Raw genomic sequence first — 23,212 nt, forward strand, 5'->3', positions numbered from 1 at the left:
GGAAGGGTGCTCTTCCCAAGAGCCGGTGCAGACTCGATGGGCCGAATGGCCTCCTTCTGCACTGTAAATTCTATGAATCTATGAATTGCAGGTGCCCTCACCACATCTACACAAGCTCGCATTTCAGCACGTTATAGCACAAAGATTTTTCAAGATGAAGGGTGTCGAAAAAACCCAGATGCCCCACTCCAGCAATAGCCCCTTCTGTGTTGAAATTGCAAGTATATATCTTTCTGAATTTATGTTGGTGGAGAACACAGGAAAGTAATAACATTGCAGTGAAGTTGCTTAAATATTTTCTTAAAAGATAAGGGGCGGATTCTCCGTCCCGCTGCACCTGTTATCTGGTGCGTCACGCCCCCAGCGGCAGCGGGATTCTCCGTCCTGGCAGCCGGCCTAGTGTGGGCACCCCCACGCCGTCGGGAAATCTGCGGGCGTGAGTGCGCTGCCGGCGAAACGGAGAATCCCGCCGACGCGGAGAATCCCACCGACGCAGACTCCAGCCCACATTATTCATTCTTCTTTCAAGGTGCCGAAATTAAAAAGCAGAACCTCAAAGGTAATAATCTCTGGAGCTACGTGCAAATTGGCACGTGGCAAATAAGATTAGAGAAATTAATACGTGGCTCAAAGACTAGTGTGGGAGAAGTGGGTACCGGTTTGTGGGGCACTGGCACCAGTACTGGGGAAAGTTGGGGGCTGTCCTCTTGGGACGGGTCTGCATCCGAATCGTGATGGGAGAAGTGTTCTTGCAAATTGCGCAAGGAGTAGCTTTAAACTGAACAAGGGGTGGGTGAAGGATCGAGCTTGGGCCGACGACATAACAAATCAAAAAGTAGATTCAAGGCAAGAGAGCAAAATAGTAATATGGGAAGTGAGGGTCAGAGGTGGCAGGAAGGTACAGAGAAACAAAATCTAAGAATGTGCCAATAGTCAAGACTAGATGTTACAAAGATAACAGAAAGACAAAACTAAAGGCTCCGTATCTGAATGTGCACAGCATCCACAACCAAATAATCAAATGGATAGTGCACATTGAAATAAATGAATATGATCTGATGGCCATTGCGGAGATGTAGCTGCAGGAGGCGAGGTTTGGGTCCTGAATACTGGGGGCTTTATGACATTCAAGAAGAATAGGAAGCTCAATAAAGGTGGAGGGGCAGCACAGTTAATTAAGGACAGTATTGGTGCAATATTTAGAGATCTTAGTTCAGGAGATCAGAAAGTAGAATTGGTTTGTGTGGAGATGAGGAATAGTAGTGAAAGAAATCACGAGTGGGAGTGATGTTCAGGCCCCATAAAAGTATCCACAATGCAGGACAAAGTAAAGAAGAATAAGTATTGGATGCTTGTGATAAAGGGTCAGCAATAATCATGGTGACTTTAATCTACATATAAATTGGAAAAATCAGATTGATAGCAGTATCCTGGATGGGGAGTTGATAGAATGCTTTCCAGATAATTTCTTGGAACAGCACAATAATGCTGCCAATCACAGTGCCAGGGACCCGGGTTAACACTGCTGTCTCACAGTGCCAGTGACCCTGGTTAACACTGCTGTCTCACAGCGCCAGGGACCCGGGTTAACACTGCTGTCTTACAGAGCCAGGGACCCGGGTTAACACTGCTGTCTCACAGTGCCAGTGACCCTGGTTAACACTGCTGTCTCACAGTGCCAGTGACCCTGGTTAACACTGCTGTCTCACAGTGCCAGTGACCCTGGTTAACACTGCTGTCTCACAGTGCCAGTGACCCTGGTTAACACTGCTGTCTCACAGTGCCAATGACCCTGGTTAACACTGCTGTCTCACAGTGCCAGTGACCCTGGTTAACACTGCTGTCTCACAGCGCCAGGGACCCGGGTTAACATAGCTGTCTCACAGCGCCAGGGACCCGGGTTAACACTGCTGTCTCACAGTGCCAGTGACCCTGGTTAACATTGCTGTCTCACAGTGCCAGTGACCCTGGTTAACACTGCTGTCTCACAGCGCCAGGGACCCGGGTTAACACTGCTGTCTTACAGAGCCAGGGACCCGGGTTAACACAGCTGTCTCACAGCGCCAGGGACCCGGGTTAACACAGCTGTCTCACAGTGCCAGTGACCCTGGTTAACACTGCTGTCTCACAGCGCCAGGGACCCGGGTTAACACTGCTGTCTCACAGAGCCAGGGACCCGGGTTAACACTGCTGTCTCACAGCGCCAGGGACCCGGGTTAACACTGCTGTCTCACAGCGCCAGGGACCCGGGCTAACACTGCTGTCTCACAGTGCCAGTGACCCTGGTTAACACTGCTGTCACAGCGCCAGGGACCCGGGTTAACACAGCTGTCTCACAGTGCCAGTGACCCGGGTTAACACTGCTGTCTCACAGCGCCAGGGACCCGGGTTAACACTGCTGTCTCACAGTGCCAGTGACCCTGGTTAACACTGCTGTCTCACAGTGCCAGGGACCCGGGTTAACACAGCTGTCTCACAGTGCCAGTGACCCTGGTTAACACTGCTGTCTCACAGCGCCAGGGACCCGGGTTAACACAGCTGTCTCACAGTGCCAGTGACCCTGGTTAACACTGCTGTCTCACAGCGCCAGGGACCCGGGTTAACACAGCTGTCTCACAGTGCCAGTGACCCTGGTTAACACTGCTGTCTCACAGCGCCAGGGACCCGGGTTAACACTGCTGTCTCACAGTGCCAGTGACCCTGGTTAACACTGCTGTCTCACAGCGCCAGGGACCCGGGTTAACACAGCTGTCTCATAGTGCCAGTGACCCTGGTTAACACTGCTGTCTCACTGCGCCAGGGACCCGGGTTAACACTGCTGTCTCACAGTGCAAGGGACCCCGGTTAGCACTGCTGTCTCACAGCGCCAGGGACCCGGGTTAACACAGCTGTCTCACAGTGCCAGTGACCCTGGTTAACACTGCTGTCTCACAGCGCCAGGGACCCGGGTTAACACAGCTGTCTCACTGTGCCAGTGACCCTGGTTAACACTGCTGTCTCACAGCACCAGGGACCCGGGTTAACACTGCTGTCTCACAGTGCCAGTGACCCTGGTTAACACTGCTGTCTCACAGCGCCAGGGACCCGGGTTAACACTGCTGTCTCACAGTGCAAGGGACCCCGGTTAGCACTGCTGTCTCACAGTGCCAGGGACCCGGGTTAACACTGCTGTCTCATAGTGCCAGTGACCCTGGTTAACACTGCTGTCTCACTGCGCCAGGGACCCGGGTTAACACTGCTGTCTCACAGTGCAAGGGACCCCGGTTAGCACTGCTGTCTCACAGTGCCAGGGACCCGGGTTAACACAGCTGTCTCACAGTGCCAGTGACCCTGGTTAACACTGCTGTCTCACAGCGCCAGGGACCCGGGTTAACACTGCTGTCTCACGGAGCCAGGGACCCGGGTTAGCACTGCTGCCTCTCAGTGCCAGGGACCCGGGTTAGCACTGCTGTCTCACAGTGCCAGTCTCCCGGGTTAGCACTGCTGTCTCACAGTGCCAGTGACCCGGGTTAACACTGCTGTCTCACAGTGCCAGGAACCCGGGTTAACACCGCTGTCTCACAGTGCCAGGGACCTGGGTTAACACTGCTGTCTCACAGTGCCAGGGACCTGGGTTAACACTGCTGTCTCACAGCGCCAGGGACCTGGAGTAAACACTGCTGCCTTACAGTGCCGGGGACCCGGGTTAACACTGCTGTCTCAGTGCCAGGGACCTGGGTTAACACTGCTGTCTCACAGTGCCAGGACCATGGTTAACACTGCTGCCTCACAGTGCCAGGGACCTGGGTTAACATTGCTTTCTCACAGAGCCAGGTTAAGAGGTGTGAATTGTCTGAAGCCAGGACAGTTGGTTGGATTTTGCAAGCCCAGGCCAGATGGTGGGGGATGAATGTAATGCAACATAAATCCCAGGTCCCGGTTGAGGCCTTACTCATTCTGAATTCCCCCTCTGTGTACCCAAACAGGCGCCGGAGTGTGGCGACTAGGGGATTTTCACAGTAACTTCATTGCAGTGTTAATGTAAGCCTACTTGTGACACTAATAAAGATTATTATTATTATTACTTTCTTCACAGCTCTTTTCCAGCATAGAGCAGGACTCAGGAGGTCTAACAAGGCCACTTACAAGGCCCCACCTTCTCAACCTTGCCCCTGGCCTGAGGTGTGGTGACCCTCAGGTTAAACCCCCATCAGTCAGCTCTCCCCCTCAAAGGGGAGAGCAGCCTATAGGACTATGGGACTTTACTTACCATCAATGCCACTCCCACACATCTCTCACATCTTGCCTTGTGATTTCAAACATTTTCTTTCATCTTTATTCCATGATCGCTATTCTCTGAAATGTACATTTCTCAGAATATATAAATCTTCGCTGCTTTCCTTATTGCCCCCACTTGCGGGTCAAGTAAAATTGAATAACTTTGCCCTGTTTATTTATGAGCTTTTCCAAGTTGTAAATGCTTTTTACTCCCCACTGAAACTTAACAATTAAACACAACGATCGGGATTCTCCGAGCTCGCGTCAGGTCGGAGAATTGCTGGGGGGGGGGGGGCGAGAATCCTGCCGGGCTCCTGATTCCCCGGTCGCCTGCGCGGTCGCCGCGGCGCTGGGTGGGGGGCCGCTGAAATAGGCCCCCGCGGCGATTCTCCGCGGGCGATGGGCTGAACTCCCGCCAAGTCCAACCGGAGTGGTTCAAACCTGGTACCACCCGGCGGGAGCCCGGACCTGCGGCCGATGTGGACGTCCTGGTTGGGTGGGGGTGGGGGTATCTGACTCCGGGGGGGAGGGGGTGGGGGCTCCACGGGGTCCAGGCCCGCGATCGGAGGCTTCCAATCGGCGGGCGGCTGTGATCTGGAGGGGGCCTACCTCCTTCCGCGCGGGCCCGCTGTTCGGCCACCGACATGTTGCTCCCCGCCAGCGCGGGGACGGCAACCGCGCACATACACGGACCCATGCCGGCCGTGCAGGGCCGGCTTTCGGCGCCGGAGCAGCGCACAGCATTCCGGCGCTATTCTAGCCCCCTGAAATCGGGAGAATAACTGGGCCAGGTGGCCCATTGATGCCAGCGTACACCACTCCGGTGTTTATGCCGGCGTCATTTCCCGGCCAACACATATGGAATTAAATGCTAGGTCGCATTAATAATGATCATGAAAATACCAGATTGTAAAAACCCAACATTCGCTAATGGACATTTGCTGTTTTTCCCACGCTGACCTGCACATGACAACAGGCAGACAGACCCAGCGGAATGTGACTGACTCTAAACTGCCCTCGGAAAAGGCCCAACAAGCCACTCGATTGAATCAAATCCTGCATCAAATTCACAGTACCTGCCCCACATGGAATGTGGTGGTCACCAACCACCACCTTCTCAAGGGCAATTGGGGATGGGCAGTCCCTTGCCAGCGATGTTCACATCCCAAGAACAAATGTATAAAAAGTTGAAATGAACAATAATGATTTTCCGATTGGTTTGGCTAAAAATCACTGACTTCAAGGCCCGCAAAGGCTGCTGAGAACCGCAAAAGGTTTTATATCTTCCATTTCATTAGCCAAGCTTTAACATGTCTGGTAACATTTATTCCTATTTACTGATTTTAATCAGCATGGTTTGCAATATACTAAAGAAGTGCTTGTGCCTTGTTCTGTTGTTTATGGTACAAAATGTTTTTTTAAAAATATATATTTTATTCAAGATTTTTTGGCCAAGCATAACAGTACACAGTTTTTCTTTTTAACAACAATAAAGCAATATAAATAACAGTGGCCTGTTTTAAACAAATAAATAAATAATAATGTATAAACAAAAACTAAATGGCAACTGCCTTATCAAAAATAATTACTCTCCAAATATACAATCCAACAGTCCAATATACATTGCCTAAAACAAATGCCTATACATATACAATGACATCCCTGAGAGCCCGCCCGGGTCATCTCCCCCCCCCCCCACCCCTCCCCACCCCTCCCCCCTGGGTTGCTGCTGTTGCCTTCTTTCTCTTCCATTCCCTCTATCGTTCTGTGAGGTAGTTGACGAACGGTTGCCACCGCCTGGTGAACCCTTGAGCCGAACCCCTTAATACGAACTTGATCCGTTCTAGTTTTATAAACCCTGCCATGTCATTTATCCAGGTCTCCACCCCCGGGGGCTTGGCTTCCTTCCACATCAACAGTATCCTGCGCCGGGCTACTAGGGACGCAAAGGCCAAAACATCAGCCTCTTTCGCCTCCTGCACTCCCGGCTCTTCTGCAACCCCGAATATAGCCAACCCCCAGCCTGGCTCGACCTGGACCCCCACCACCTTCGAAAGCACCTTTGCCACCCCCACCCAGAACCCCTGTAGTGCCGGACATGACCAGAACATGTGGGTGTGATTCGCTGGGCTTCTTGAGCATCTCCCACACCTATCCTCTACCCCGAAAAATTTACTGAGCCGTGCTCCAGTCATATGTGCCCTGTGTAAAACCTTAAATTGTATCAAGCTTAGCCTGGCACATGAGGATGACGAGTTTACCCTGCGTAGGGCATCAGCCCACAGCCCCTCTTCGATCTCTTCCCCCCAACTCTTCCTCCCATTTCCCTTTCAGCTCATCTATCATGATCTCCCCCTCGTCCCTCATTTCCCGATATATATCCAACACCCTACCATCCCCCACCCATGTCTCTGAGATCACTCTATCTTGCACCTCCTGCGTTGGAAGCTGCGGGAATTCCCTCACCTGTTGCCTCGCAAACGCCCTCAGTTGCATATACCTAAACGCATTCCCTTGGGGCAACCCATACTTTTCCGTCAGCGCTCCCATACTTGCAAACGTCCCATCCAGGAACAGATCTCTCAGTTGTGCTACCCCTGCTCTTTGCCATACTCCAAATCCCCCATCCATTCTCCCCGGAACAAACCTATGGTTATTTCGTATCGGGGACCGCACCGAGGCTCCCGTCCTTCCCCTATGCCGTCTCCACTGCCCCCAAATTTTTAGTGTTGCCACCACCACTGGGCTTGTGGTGTATTTCTTCGGTGAGAACGGCAACGGTGCCGTCACCATTGCTTGTAGGCTGGTCCCCTTGCAGGACGCCCTCTCCAATCTCTTCCACGCCGCTCCCTCCCCTTCTCCCATCCACTTACACACCATTGAGATATTGGCGGCCCAGTAATAATCGTTTAGGCTCGGTAGTGCCAGCCCCCCCCTATCTCTACTACGCTGCAAGAACCCCCTCCTCACTCTCGGGGTCTTCCCGGCCCACACAAAACTCATAATACTTTTCTCAATTCTCTTAAAAAAAGCCTTCGTGACCATCACCGGGAGGCACTGAAACACAAAGGGGAATCTCAGGAGAACCACCATTTTAACCGCCTGCACCCTACCTGCCAGTGACAGGGACACCATGTCCCATCTCTTGAAATCCTCCATCTGTTCCACCAATCGTGTTAAATTAAGCCGGTGTAAGGTTCCCCAATTCTTGGCTATCTGAATCCCTAAGTACCGGAAATCTCTTGTTATGGTACAAAATATTGTAGAAATGTGAACAACAAAGAACAAAGAAAAGTACAGCACAGGAACAGGCCCTTCGGCCCTCCAAGCCTGTGCCGACCATAAACTAATATCTTCTACACTTCCGGGGTCCATAGCCCTCTATTCCCATCTTATTCATGTATTTGTCAAGATGCCCCTTAAACGTCACTATCGTCCCTGCTTCCACCACCTCCTCCAGTAGTGAGTTCCAGGCACCCACTACCCTCTGTGTAAAATGATGAAATGAGTGTGAACTTGATGTGAACAGATTGAAACCTTCTGGCGTTAAGTGTTGTGCCCCAGATCTGCTGCAACACACTCTCTGTTTTCCTTTGTAATCTTGTTCGGCCATTGTTTCAGGCAAAAAAAATCATTAGCCACTAAAAGAATGTTATGTTTGCTGCTGAGTTTTGATCTAATTGGGTTTTGTGCGGAGGAAGAAAGTAATTGAAGAGTTTTTAACAGGGTGTGTCAAGCAGGTTAATGGGGTCCCTCCGCTGATTCAGGATGGTGTCCGCGAGTTCCCAGCAACCCGTTTACTGAAGCCCTCGAGGGGTTGAACTGATGTTTGGAGTTTTAACTCCTGCTGTTGAAGGTGACCTTTTTTCTTCACCAAATTTCTCAACAGCAAGAATGTCACACATTTTTGAGAGAATTTCAAGCGGAGAGCTGTACATTTCACTCCTGTATCTCTCTGCCTTTTGAAATGTTATACTCTTTTTTAAAATTTAGAGTACCCAATTCTTTTTTTTTGCCCCCAATTAAGGGGCAATTTAGCGTGGCCAATCCACCTACCCTGCACATCTTTGGGTTGTGGGGGTGAAACCCACGCAGACACGGGGAGAATGTGCAAACTCCACACGGACAGTGACCCAGAGCCGGGATCGAACCCGGGTCCTTGGCGCTGTTAGGCAGCAGTGCTAACCACTGCGCCACCTGCCACCCAACATGTTCTCTTTGATTAAAATTGTGGCAATATAAAGTCTGCAATAGTCAACTAGTAACCCTGGAAAATGGCTTGATCATTCTAGGGTAACTACAGCATAGAATATTCAACATCATATGAAGGGCATTTGCTTGTTGGGTGAATTGGACATCCTGAATTCCCCCTCTGTGTACCCGAACAGGCGCCGGAATGTGGCGACTAGGAGCTTTTCACAGTAACTTCATTGCAGTGTTAATGTAAGCCTACTTGTGACACTAATAAAGATTATTATTATTATAAAACAGTATTGTTATTGTGTGAATTTTGCATTCTAAAAATAACTTGCATTCAGTCCTTTTATTTGAAATGACGCTTTCTACCTAGCTACACTTTGGAAGGCCGACTTCTTACTCCTGAGCAGAGGCAGTTTTATGAGGAAAATGGATTCCTTCTTATTAAGAAGCTGGTCTCCGATGAAGATATTCAACTCTTCAGGTAAGTTGTTAAGTTTTAAAGAACGAAAACTCGCATTTTCAAATTGAACTTATATGTGGAATGAAAATGTGTTTGTACTTGTTACAGAGATGAGTTTGAGAGGATCTGCCGGAGGGAAATTGAAGTTCCAGGGATAACGATAATGAAGGATGTAGCCATTAATAAAGCAGAATACGTTGAGGGACAACATGCTGTATCTAAGATCCAAAACTTTGAGAACAATGAAATACTGTTTAAATACTGCAGCTTGCCAGAGGTGAGAGACAATGATTCAAGACTTAATATGAAGGATATTTTTAATACGTGTGAATGAAAGACATCTAAGGATATCTGTGACTTTGTGTATATATATTATATGTGTGTGTATAGGTACATACGTATATATGTAAGGAAACACTAAGATTAAGTGTATGTAAGATATTGTCTTAAAAAAAATGTTATCTGGAATGCATTGCCTGAGAGTGTGAAGAATAAAGTGTGGTTTTCAAAAGTTGAAATTGAATAATTGGATATTACCTGAAGAGGCTCTGGGGAATGGTGGGCAAGTAGTGGAGTTACTCTTGCAGAAAACCAGCACAGATGCAGTGGCCCAAATGGCCTCCTTTTGTGCTGTAACCATTCTTGTTTTGTTAATAATCTGAAACAGTCACATAACATTCTGCGTACGGATATATGAATCAGGAGCAGGAGTAGGCCACTCGGCCCCTCGAGTCTGCTCTGCTACTCAGCAAGATCGTGGCTGGTCTGAGCGTAGCCTATTCCTGATAACCTTTCGCCTCTTGCTAATCAAAGCTCTGCCTCACAAAGCTTCCACTGCTGGTTGAGGAAGAGGGACCCAAAGCCTCACAACCCGCTGAAAGAAAATAATTCTCCTCATCTCCGTCTGAAAGGTGCGACTCCTTACTTTTAAACAGTGACCCCTGGTCCTAGATTCTCCCACAAGAGGAAACATCCGCTCCACATCCACCCTGTCAAGACCCCTCACTCAAGTCGCCTCTTACTCTTCGAAACTCCAGCGGATATAAACTTCGCCTGTCCAGGGTTTCCTCATAAGATAACCCGTCCATTCCTGGTATTAGTCTTCTCTGCACTGCTTCGAATGTATTTCTATCCTTCCTTAAATAAGGAGGCCAGTGCAGCACAGTACCCCAGCAATGGACTCACCCTTTCAAGGGCAATTGACCTAGCCAATAATGCTCACATCAATGAATGAAAAAAACCTGGGACCCTATACGACTGAAGCATAATCTCCTTACTCTTGTAATCAATTCCCCTCGCAATAAACAATAATGTTCTATTAGTTTCCCCAATGATCTGCTGTACCCGTGTGCTGGCCTGTCATTCATGCACTACGACACCCAGATCCTGCCGAATCTCTGAGCTCTCCAATCTCTCACCATTTAGAGAATATCCTTCTTCATTCTTCCTGCAAAAGATGAGCCATTTTACATATTCCCACATATCGGAGATTCCCACATATCGGAGATTCCCACATATCGGAGATATGTTGCCGGGGATGGAGTATCTGAGCTATAACGAGAGACTGGTTGAGCTTAGATTGAGTTCTTCAGGGCCGAGGAGGTTGCGGGGGAATATGATTGAGGTGCATGCGATTGAACAGGGTAAATAGGAAGCAGCAGTTCCCCTTGGTTGAATCAATCACACGGGGGCTTTAGGGTGACGGGCAGGAGATTCCGAGGGGATTTAAGAAAACAAAAATCACTCAGAGGGTGGTGAGAATCTGGATTGCACAGCCTGGGAAGGTCGTGGAGGCCGGAAACCTCAGCATCTTTTTGAAAAAACAATTGGATGAGCACTTGCAACACCATCACAGTCGGAGATACGGGCCAAGTGCTGGTAAAAGGGGCTAGCACAGGATGCGGGGTAGTTATTGTCGGGACAGACTCGATGGGCCGAAAGGCCTTTTCTGCACAGTACGGCTCTATGGCTCTAGTTCGTTTGCCAGGTCTTTGGTCACTCACTGAATTGATCTATTTCCCTTTGTAGACTATGTTTTCACAACTTACCTTCCTACATATCCTTGTGTCATCAGCAAATTTAGCAATCATACCTTTGGTCCCTTCATCCATGCTTTTCTAAATTAGAATAAGTCGAAGCCCCAGCACTGATCTCCGTGGCACACCACCTGGTACATCCTGCCAATGAGAAAAAGACCCATTTATACATACTCTCTGTTTCCTGTTGACCAACCAAAGTTTTGACAAAGAAGTTTTGACAAAGAGTCATCCAGACTCGCAGCGTTAGCCCCCTTCTCTCTCCACAGAAGCTGTCAGACCTGCTGAGACTGTCTCGCATTTTCTGTTTTTGTTTCAGATTCCAGCATCCGCCGTAATTTGCTTTTATTTTTTAAATTTCTATGCATGTCAACATGTGACCCCTACACCATGAGCTTTTATTTTCTGCAATAACCTTTGATGAGGCACCTTTGCAAATGCCTTCTGGAAATCTAAGTATAGTATATCCACCAGTTCTCCTTTATCTGCAGCACATGTGACGCCCTTCAAAGAATATATTGATTAAACGTGACTTCTCTTTCACTAAACCATGTTGGCTCTGCTTGGTTGCCTTAAACCTGTCCCTGCGACAGAACTGGCATTTTTATGTTTTTGTCTGCCAATCCGTTCTATGTGTGGTAACTCCACAGCAGCAAAATCCACCCTAACCCTATTTACTGCTGTTGTGCTGTACACTTTATTTTTTGCCTTAAAGTGTTTATCTAATTCCTTAAATAACGGAATCGCTTTGAAGCCGATTTATTGGCGGAAAATGTAACCAGTACAATGTGCGTTTTTACATGAAGTTCCTTTTCAATTTAATGTGGTTCTGCTTTTAGATCTTGAAATACGTAGAGTGCTTTACTGGCCCTGACATCATGGCGATGCATACCATGCTGATCAACAAGCCCCCCGATACAGGTAGGGGAAGGAATGCTAAGTGTATGTTTAAAACTGGTGCAGTGACAGATTGGAACCATTGTATAAGACTGACAACTTTCTGAAGTAATTAATTTGTTCCTCCCATTTTCAATTTTCTAATATTAGCTGCAAGCCAATTGTAATATAATGTGACAGTGAGGTGTTACTTGGTAAGTAATGTTCTCTCACCCCCCCCCCCCCCCCGACCCTTCCACACCGAGTTCCTGCCGGCTGAGAGCAGGTGTGGACAGCACCGGGGCGACTCGGCTTTTTTACGACGGCCGCTTGGCCCATCCAGGGCCGGGAATTGGAAGGGCTACGTGGCCCCCCCGACCGATGCCGCACCAACCACGCCGGAGCCAATGGCGCCAATTCTCCGCTCTGCAGAGAATCGCGTGCCGGCGTCAGGGAGGCGTGGAGCGATTCGCGGGGTCGCAGGGATTCTCCTGCCCGGCCCCGGGCTGAGAGAATCCTGCCCGTGATGTCGTGGAAAGCTCAGGGCATATTCTGGGAATCTCGGAGTACGAGAGGGATAATAAAAGTTTGTGAACAGTGTAAAGGTGACCCCAGTGCGTGTGTGTGTGTGTGTTTGCAGGAAAGAAGACATCCCGTCATCCTATGCACCAGGATCTTCATTACTTCCCCTTTAGGCCTGCAGATCAGATTGTGTGTGCCTGGACTGCTATGGAGAGGGTGGACCGCAACAATGGCTGTCTTGTTGTGCTACCAGGGTCGCACAAGGGCAAAATGAAACCACACGACTACCCTGAGTGGGAGGTACGTACGAGGCTACAAATCTGTCTGTGTGAAAATCTTTTATCTTTAGAAAAGAACAAGAACAGTTTTGCAAACACACTGGATAGAAAATGAGAGGGGGGTGACACATAGAACATAGAACATAGAACAATACAGCGCAGTACAGGCCCTTCGGCCCACGATGTTGCACCGAAACAAAAGCCATCTAACCTACACTATACCATTATCATCCATATGTGTATCCAATAAACTTTTAAATGCCCTCAATGTTGGCGAGTTCACTACTGTAGCAGGTAGGGCATTCCACGGCCTCACTACTCTTTGCGTAAAGAACCTACCCCTGACCTCTGTCCTATATCTATCACCCCTCAGTTTAAGGCTATGTCCCCTCGTGCTAGCCATTTCCATCCGCGGGAGAAGGCTCTCACTGTCCACCCTATCTAACCCTCTGATCATTTTGTATGCCTCTATTAAGTCTCCTCTTAACCTTCTTCTCTCTAACGAAAACAACCTCAAGTCCATCAGCCTTTCCTCATAAGATTTTCCCTCCATACCAGGCAACATCCTGGTAAATCTCCTCTGCACCCGTTCCAAAGCCTCCACGTCCTTCCTATAATGCGGTGACCAGAACTGTACGCAATACTCCAAATGCGGCCGTACCAGAGTTCTGTACAGCTGCAACATGACCTCCTGACTCCGGAACTCAATCCCTCTACCAATAAAGGCCAACACTCCATAGGCCTTCTTCACCACCCTATCAACCTGGGTGGCAACTTTCAGGGATCTATGTACATGGACACCTAGATCCCTCTGTTCATCCACACTTTCAAGAACTTTACCATTAGCCAAATATTCCACATTCCTGTTTTTCCTTCCAAAGTGAATCACCTCACACTTCTCTACATTAAACTCCATTTGCCACCTCTCAGCCCAGCACTGCAGCTTATCTATATCCCTCTGTAACCTGCTACTTCCTTCCACACTATCGACAACACCACCGACTTTAGTATCGTCTGCAAATTTACTCACCCACCCTTCTGCGCCTTCCTCTAGGTCATTGATAAAAATGGCAAACAGCAACGGCCCCAGAACAGATCCTTGTGGTACTCCACTTGTGACAGAACTCCATTCTGAACATTTCCCATCAACCACCACCCTCTGTCTTCTTTCAGCTAGCCAATTTCTGATCCACATCTCTAAATCACCCTCAATCCCCAGCCTCCGTATTTTCTGCAATAGCCTACCGTGGGGAACCTTATCAAACGCTTTGCTGAAATCCATATACACCACATCAACTGCTCTACCCTCGTCTACCTGTTCAGTCACCTTCTCAAAGAACTCGATAAGGTTTGTGAGGCATGACCTACCCTTCACAAAGCCATGCTGACTATCCCTGATCATATTATTCCTATCTAGATGATTATAAATCTTGTCTCTTATAATCCCCTCCAAGACTTTACCCACTACAGACGTGAGGCTCACCGGTCTATAGTTGCCGGGGTTGTCTCTGCTCCCCTTTTTGAACAAAGGGACCACATTTGCTATCCTCCAGTCCTCTGGCACTATTCCTGTATCCAATGATGCCATAAAAATCAAAGCCAATGGTCCAGCAATCTCTTCCCTGGCCTCCCAGAGAATCCTAGGATAAATCCCATCAGGTCCCGGGGACTTATCTATTTTCAGCCTGTCCAGAATTGCCAACACCTCTTCCCTACGTACCTCAATGCCATCTAATCTATTTACCTGGAGCTCAGCATTCTCCTCCACAACATTATCTTTTTCCTGAGTGAATACTGACGAAAAATATTCATTTAGTATCTCGCCTATCTCTTCAGACTCTACACACAACTTCCCATCCCTGTCCTTGACTGGTCCTACTCTGTCCCTAGTCATTCGCTTATTCCTGACATACCTATAGAAAGCTTTTGGGTTTTCCTTGATCCTTCCTGCCAAATACTTCTCATGTCCCCTCCTTGCTCGTCTTAGCTCTCTCTTTAGATCCTTCCTCGCTACCTTGTAACTATCCATCGCCCCAACTGAAACTTCACACCTCATCTTCACATAGGCCTCCTTCTTCCTCTTAACAAGAGATTCCACTTCTTTAGTAAACCACGGTTCCCTCGCTCGGCACCTTCCTCCCCGCCTGACCGGTACATACTTATCAAGAACACGCAGTAGCTGATCCTTGAACAAGCTCCACTTATCCAGTGTGTCCAACACTTGCAGCCTACTTCTCCACCTTATCCCCCCCAAGTCACGTCTAATGGCATCATAATTTCCCTTCCCCCAGCTATAACTCTTGCCCTGCGGTGTATACTTATCCCTTTCCATCCTTAACGTAAACGTCACCGAATTGTGGTCACTGTCCCCAAAGTGCTCACCTACCTCCAAATCCAACACCTGGCCTGGTTCATTACCCAAAACCAAATCCAATGTGGCCTCGCCTCTTGTTGGCCTGTCAACAAACTGTGTCAGGAAACCCTCCTGCACACACTGTACAAAAAACGACCCATCTAATGTACTCGAACTATATCTTTTCCAGTCAATATTTGGAAAGTTAAAGTCTCCCATAATAACTACCCTATTACTTTCGCTCTTATCCAGGATCATCCTCGCCATCCTTTCCTCTACATCCCTAGAACTATTTGGAGGCCTATAGAAAACTCCCAACAGGGTGACCTCTCCTTTCCTGTTTCTAACCTCAGCCCATACTACCTCGGAAGATGAGTCCCCATCTAGCATCCTCTCCGCCACCGTAATACTGCTCTTGACTAGCAGCGCCACACCTCCCCCTCTTTTGCCTCCTTCTCTGAGCTTACTAAAACACCTAAACCCCGGAACCTGCAACATCCATTCCTGTCCCTGCTCTATCCATGTCTCCGAAATGGCCACAACATCGAAGTCCCAGGTACCAACCCATGCTGCCAGTTCCCCTACCTTATTTCGTATACTCCTGGCATTGAAGTAGACACACTTCAAACCACCTACCTGAACACTGGCCCCCTCCTGCGACGTCAAATCTGAGCTCCTGACCTCTATACTCTCATTCTCCCTTACCCTAAAACTACAATCCAGGTTCCCATGCCCCTGCTGCATTAGTTTAAACCCCCCCAAAGAGCACTAACAAATCTCCCCCCCAGGATATTTGTGCCCCGCAGGTTCAGATGTAGACCATCCTGTCTGTAGAGGTCCCACCTTCCCCAGAAAGAGCCCCAGTTATCCAGAAATCTGAATCCCTCCCGCCTGCACCATCCCTGTAGCCACGTGTTTAATTGCTCTCTCTCCCTATTCCTCATCTCACTATCACGTGGCACGGGCAACAACCCAGAGATAACAACTCTGTTTGTTCTAGTTCTGAGCTTCCATCCTAGCTCCCTGAAAGCCTGCCTGACATCCTTATCCCCTTTCCTACCTATGTCGTTAGTGCCAATGTGGACCACGACTTGGGGCTGCTCCCCCTCCCCCTTAAGGACCCGGAAAACACGATCCGAGACATCACGTACCCTTGCACCTGGGAGGCAACATACCAAACGTGAGTCTCTCACGCTCCCACAAAATCTCCTATCTGTGCCCCTGACTATAGAGTCCCCAATTACTAATGCTCTGCTCCTCTCCCCCCTTCCCTTCTGAGCAACAGGGACAGACTCTGTGCCAGAGGCCCGTACCCCATGGTTTACCCCTGGTAAGTCGTCCCCCCCACAAGTATCCAAAGCGGTATACTTGTTTCTCAGGGGAACGACCGCAGGGGATCCCTGCACTGACTGTTTTTTCCCTGTCCCTCTTACAGTTACCCATCTATCTCCAATCTTTGGTGTAACTAATTCCCTGAAGCTGCTATCTATGACCCCTTCTGCCTCCCGAATGATCCGAAGTTCTTCCAACTCCAGCTCCAGTTCCCTAACTCGGTCTTGGAGGAGCTGGAGATGGCAGCACTTCCTGCAGGTAAAATCAGCAGGGACACTAACGGCATCCCTCACCTCAAACATCCTGCAGGAGGAACATTGCACTCCCTTCCCTGCCATCCCTCTAACTTTCTACCAAGATCTGGCTAACAACTAAATTAAATTTTTTTATATATAAAAAAAAAAAATTATTAATAACAATAATAAAATATGGTACTTACCACAGACCAATGGGTTTTATTATTAGGTTAGAGGAGGAGGACGGGTGGGAGACACTACACGTGTAGTGTCTCAGGTTTCCTCTCCACCAGAATTTATTGGTGAGGGTCTTCCCAGAAGTCCGCGGGTCGACTTCCTGTTCCCACCTTAAACACTAGAATTTTAAAAAAAATTTAAAGGAGAAACTTACCTCCCAGAAATCACTTCCGCACTGCCCCCGCTGAAATGGACTAGCCTGCTCCACTCCTGCTGAAATCGACTTGGCCTGCAAGGTAAGCAAGTTAATCTGTACTCACCTCACCACAGACAGCGACCTTTTAAATGGTCCCCTCTGCCTCGCAGCCCCCGCGCTTTTTCAAAAATTCCCGCGCTGATTCTAAGGTCCCAGCTCTCACTCCCGAACTCAACAGCTGACCTGCAAGGTAAGCAAGTTAATCTGTACTCACCTCACCACAGACAGCGACCTTTTAAATGGTCCCCTCTGCCTCGCAGCCCCCGCGCTTTTTCAAAATTCCCGCGCTGATTCTAAGGTCCCAGCTCTCACTCCCGAACTCAACAGCTGACCTGCAAGGTAAGCAAGTTAATCTGTACTCACCTCACCACAGACAGCGACCTTTTAAATGGTCCCCTCTGCCTCGCAGCCCCCGCGCTTTTTCAAAATTCCCGCACTGATTCTAAGGTCCCAGCTCTCACTCCCGAACTCAACAGCTGACCTGCAAGGTAAGTAAGTTAATCTGTACTCACCTCACCACAGACAGCGACCTTTTAAATGGTCCCCTCTGCCTCGCAGCCCCCGCGCTTTTTCAAAATTCCCGCACTGATTCTAAGGTCCCAGCTCTCACTCCCAAACTCAACAGCTGACCTGCAAGGTAAGCAAGTTAATCTGTCAAGAAGAAGAAGTTCCCAAAGAGCATCATGGATGAAACTACCTGACAATATTTTATGAGTCTGGACACATTTCATGGTGATGTGACAGACATTGACCATGATAACTAATAACAACACATTTCTGTTATTGCACCATAAAAGAACACACAAAATACAACAAAGCATTAGGCATTGTTAAAAACGCCTTCATGTTTTTGTTTCGCTTTAATTGACGCTTTTTAAAAAAGTTTGATTTATGTTGGCCTTCACTCCGAGAAAGACGGGCTCCAAACATATGGAAGTGTCCGATATGGAATGTTAATGCATCAACCGGCACAGTTTGCTGCCATGGTCTGGAACATTAAAATGGCAAATCAGAACAGGTTGAAACCGGGATTTTATTGATGGGGGAACTGGCAGGTGGACCTGTACTACAGGGTATAAAAACAGAAAGTTCTGGAAGTACTCGGCAGATCTGGCAGCATCTCTGGGGAGAGAGAAACAGAGTTAACTTTTTGAGTGGAACAAAGAACAATACAGCACAGGAACAGGCCCTTCGGCCCTCCAAGCCTGTACCGGTCAGCCTGCCGGCTGATAGCCTCCGATTTGCAGACCGCTCTGAGGCACGACTTCCTCCTGGAGTGGGGCCAAGTCTCGCCTGATAACCAAAAGTCCACCGGATGCAAAATTGAAGTGAGGAGAGCCAGCCAGGCAGAGGTAGGCTCGCCCCCAACACTTACATTGGGGTGAAGGAAGCTGAACCTCAGAATAAATCCAGCCCCCTGTATCCAAGAGGAAACAAGGACAATTGAAAACAATCATTCATTAGGGGCAGTGGATTATTGAATAACAGAAAATATAAACAGCAGCCCAGCCGGCCAAGTTGAAGAAAGTTTACATTCTCTGGATTTAACAACTTTTTCTTTAAAAAATAAATAAATTTAGAACACCCAATTCACTTTTTCCAATTAAGGGGCAATTTAGCGTGGCCAATCTACCTAACCTGCACATTTTTGGATTGTGGGGGCGAAACCCACGCAAACAAGGGGAGAATGTGCAAACTCCACACGGACAGTGACCCAGAGCCGGGATCGAACCTGGGACCTCAGCGCCGTGAGGCAGCAGCGCTAACCCACTGCGCCACCGTGCTGCCCTTGGATTGAACAACTTTGTTTTGCGTTTTTCGGGCACAGTACTTTCAGCAAGATCACAATGATCAGGGGAGGTGGTGGCAGTGGTATTGTTACTGGACCAGTAATCCTGGCCACCAAGTAACTGCTGACTCTTAACTGCTGGCTCTGTACCATGGCTTGCTTTCGTCCCTAAAGATGGATCGGTGTTATAAACAAATTTCGGATTGTCTGACAATCTGAATGGCCTTTTTATAATAATAATAATCTTTATTGTCACAAGTAGGCTTACATGAACACTGCAATTAAGTTACTGTGAAAAGCCCCTCGTCGCCACATTCCGGCGCCTGTTCGGGTACACAGAGGGAGAATTCAGAATTCTCAGCCGTTACGGGAATTGAACCCGCGCTGCTGGCCTTGTTCTGCATCACAAACCAGCCGTCTAGCCCACTAAGCTAAACCAGCCGTCACATTCCTCTGAAATGCCTGAGCAAGCCTCTCTGTTCAAGGGCAATTAGAGACCGGAAATAAATGCTGGCCCTGAAGTTTTCAAAAATGTTAGCAATAGGAAATTGGTTTTCTCTGTGCCTTTCATATCCTGACACTGCTCGCTGCGAATGATCAGGTAGAAGAAGTAGATTAAATATACCATTGCTTGTTTTGTTATACTCTTATAGTAACATAAGCTGCTTCCTTGATGTGCACTGTGACAAGGAAGGTTCAGACTTGGAGATAGCTTTAACACGTTTATTAAACTGTTAACAATTCTCCTACTTGGATTCGACTCTACTGTTAATCCTGCTATAGCTACTCAGACTGACGAACAAGTCTGCTACAATCCACGTGGTGGGTGTGATGTTCAATCAACCCTGTGTCTGTACTAACTGAGTGTCTCCACTGGAAAGAGGAAGATCATGTGTGCTGTGCCCTTATATATGGGTTGGTGTAATGCCCCCCTGTGGTAGTTAGTGTCACCTCTGTGTGTATCGTGAAGCCCATTGGTCGTGTCCTATCTTACTGACCTATTGGCTGACTGTCTGTGTGTAATGTTTCTGATGCTCTCTCTAGTGTCTAGCTAGGTGTAGTGTATGTACATTAACCTTTTGTGTACTTACAGTGATGTATATCACCACATCCCCCCTTATTTCGTGTTACATATTTTCTGTAGTGTTAAAGAAAATTGAACAAAAAACAGGTAGATGAGTGATACTCTGTACAAGTTATGATAACAGTGATCATTCAACAATAAGTCCAAATCATATGCATGAGTCCAAAGTTCATTAATTATTATGGTCGAGTGTCTTTCTTGTTTGGTTGGTGAATTGGTGATGTTGATGGTGGCGTCGCATTGTAAACACCATCAGTGTCCCTGTGCTGAAGGAACCAAGAAGTGGTCAAATCACTTCGTTGTCTGATTTGGCCTCTTTTCTTCTTTCGATGCTTGTGGTGGTAATTCTTGATGGCATCTGTCCTGAAAGCCGGGTTGCCTGTTGGTAGTGCAGCAAACGTGGTGGTAAGATGCATCGTCCTGCCATGCCATGCCATTGTACTGAGCTGAGCAGTAACAGTGTCCCTCATGGGCAGTGTTGTACCATGTCGTACCAGTCGTAGTTACATTGGCGTTTATGTCGTGCTTGTTGTCGACGTTGTTGCCTTTGGTACGCTTCTTGTTATTGTCCTTGATGTTGTTGTTGTGTTGGTTGGTTTTGTTGTCGTGTTTGCTGCGCTCAAGGACCCCACTGTGGATAATACGAGTCCTTCACACAGTTACTCGTGTCAGCATCCTTTGTGGCATCTGCTGTTTCCTTGAGCGTGCCGTCTCTGAGTTTGCGGCGCTCCCCGTCTGGAGACATGTGTAGCCACCTGGGTTGGCCACTTCCCGATTTAAAATGGAGATCCGCAAAGACTACAGGGAAATTCAGCCAACACAGGCAAAAACTAGAAAGTGCAGAAATCCTGTGTATTAGAACTTGCAAAAGCCCAGACAGCACTGAAACTCACAGCCATCTGCATATTAATGAGCGATCCCCGGGTACAATTGAAACATTTAAGGTGAACAAGGCCAAGCCAGACTCCTCGGCGCCAGCAGGAGCCAAGACAAAGGAAGGCCAACGGACACTCAGGGACCGCCCAGCGGTCAGGGAATGGCCCCAGTATTGGAGAAATCGATCCAAGTGATCGGAACGCAGTCCAATCACTTGGAACCAGGTACGGGGTCCGGCCCGAACGGCGCGAAGTCCCTGGGGACTATAAAGTAGAGCCCCCAAGTTCAAATCGTCCTTCTTGGCAGGGTCACTCAGCAACTCGAATCAACCCTTGACAGTGAACTGCCCAAGCTGCCGCAACAACCAAGTAAGTCTCCAGTCAACGCTCGCCACGAGATGGGCGCTCCTAGCTACCAGTCCCTGCCAGCGTCCAGTCTCCAGTCAACGCTCGCTACGAGATGGGCGCTCCTAGCTACCAGTCCATACCAGCTTTTGAATCCTGCAGACTCAGAATCGAACAAAAGGCCATTTGTTCCCCTGACCTGGTGGGCCAGTTCCAAAGCTAAGTATAGGCCTTTTAGTGATGGAGATAGCCTAGAAAGTTGAGTTTATGCATGAGTAGTGATTGACTGTGTATAATAAATGTGTTTTGATTTGAATCTTACTAATTGGTGTGTTGAGTTGTTGATCAGCACTTGAACTTGAACCTCGTGGCGGTATCATAAAGATACCTGGCGACCCTAGAGCAAAGGTTATAGAAACAGAGCAAATTCAGTAAAGACCCAACGGGCAACAAATTAAGAGCCAACCAAAGTTAGCAACACATGTTCCGCTTACTTGAATCAGCTTTGGCTTGTCAATGCCCCCCGTCTGGAGTCTGGTCTGTTTCCCCTGAGTCAGTTTTGGCTTCTTGATGCTCCCTGTCAGGAGTAATTTCAGGTTCACTTGAATCTTCTGAAGTTTCGTGATGCTCCCCGTCCGGAGTCAAAACGTTCAGGAATGCATTTGCTTGTGGAGAGGCGTGAGCGAGTGAGGTTTGAAGTAACGTGGTGTCACCGGAGTCACCAGTAGTCTCACTGTGATTGTCGAGTGCTTCTGTACATTCTAGCTGAGGTCTGTCACGTTGCACATCTGGTATGGGAAGTGGGATGCCGTCGTCACTTGTCGCACATACAGTGGGTAGAGCCTCAGTGTCTTCTTGCTTTGCACTTGAGCATGGTAGACTGTCATAGTCTGCTTGCTGTTCACTTGAGCGTGGCAGACTGTCATAGTCTTTCTGTTGTTCACTTGAGCGTGGCAGACTTGCATCATCTGCTGCTGGTTGCTCAGAGGAGGTTGCTAGACCCTCATGGTCTTGTTCCTGCAAGGACTGCGCTCTGGAGTCCTGCGTTCCTTCCATCGTGGAGTCTGTCCACGAGCTCGCTGTGGAGGCTTGTGTCACTCCCTCTGTGGAGTCTTGCAGCGTTCCCTATGTGGAATCGTGCATTGGTCTCGCTGTGGAGACTGTCATCACTTCTTACAGTGATGTATATCACCAAATTGCCCAGCTTGGTTTTCATCTCATTTGCATCATTATAAACATCAGTACAAAAATCATCCACAGTAGCTCATCTCTTTGAAGATTACACTGCACATGAATATTTCACTTGAATCCTGGACTAAAGAAGCTAATACAGATGTGATAACTCAGGAACCAATTAGCTAACTTTGCACAGAGGATCGATGAATAGGCCGAACCAGGCCGAGATCGAGGCCTAACCTCAGCAACGCTGCACCCAGCCACCGACGCTGGAGCCGACCATGTGACCTGGCCCAACCTGACCTAGGAAGACCCTGTCTGCGACCCAAACCTGGTCTAAACAACCCCAAAACTGCGAAGACTCCACGCGAGGACCTGAGCACGCCGAAAGGTAGCCCCGTCCTCGCGGAACCCTGGGGCCCGACCGGATCACGAACATGTCTGCCCGGTGACCCCGAAACAACGCCAGAGCCCAGGTCTCTTCCAAATCACAGTCACTTACCTTCCACAAGGTCAAACCTCTCCGATCAGATCCCGGGACCGTCCAGCCGCAGCCGCCGACCGAGGAAGCGAGGGAAACGCGGCGGTCTGCAGGTTAGACTGAAGCAACGCGGTTTCTAGACCCCTCTCCCCAGCATACTCCTGGCAAACGTCCAAGCGATCGAAAACAAGCTGGATGAACTTAACGCTAGACTTACCTCTCAGAGGGAAGTAAGAGACTGCTGTGTGCTCTGTTTCACAGAGACATGGCTCACCCCCGCCTCACCGGACTGTGCCATACAACCGGAAGGCTTCTCAATACACCGGATGGATAACATGGTGTCATCGGGCAAAGTGAAGGAAGCAGGGGTTTGCCTCCTCATCATCTCCTCCTGGTGCTTGGATGTGGCGACCCTGGCGACCTACTGCTCCCCGGACCTGGAATACCTGACCGTGAAGTGCCGCCCATATTACCTTCCA

The 23,212-nt window shown here is 48.6% G+C and overlaps 1 protein-coding gene across 2 annotated transcripts in view; it reads left to right on the forward strand.

Annotated features, from left to right (window-relative positions):
* The window catches only part of phyh (phytanoyl-CoA 2-hydroxylase), a 46,377-nt gene that overhangs the window by 3,859 nt on the left and 19,306 nt on the right, over positions 1-23,212 (forward strand). For both annotated transcript variants that reach the window (XM_072470992.1, XM_072470991.1), the window contains exons 3-6: positions 8,828-8,938; positions 9,026-9,194; positions 11,793-11,874; positions 12,470-12,651. In XM_072470992.1, coding sequence (XP_072327093.1) covers positions 8,828-8,938; positions 9,026-9,194; positions 11,793-11,874; positions 12,470-12,651 — 544 coding nt within the window. The remainder of the gene's footprint in view (positions 1-8,827; positions 8,939-9,025; positions 9,195-11,792; positions 11,875-12,469; positions 12,652-23,212) is intronic.

Source organism: Scyliorhinus torazame, chromosome 13 (assembly GCF_047496885.1).
Source record: "Scyliorhinus torazame isolate Kashiwa2021f chromosome 13, sScyTor2.1, whole genome shotgun sequence".
NCBI lineage: Eukaryota > Metazoa > Chordata > Chondrichthyes > Carcharhiniformes > Scyliorhinidae > Scyliorhinus > Scyliorhinus torazame.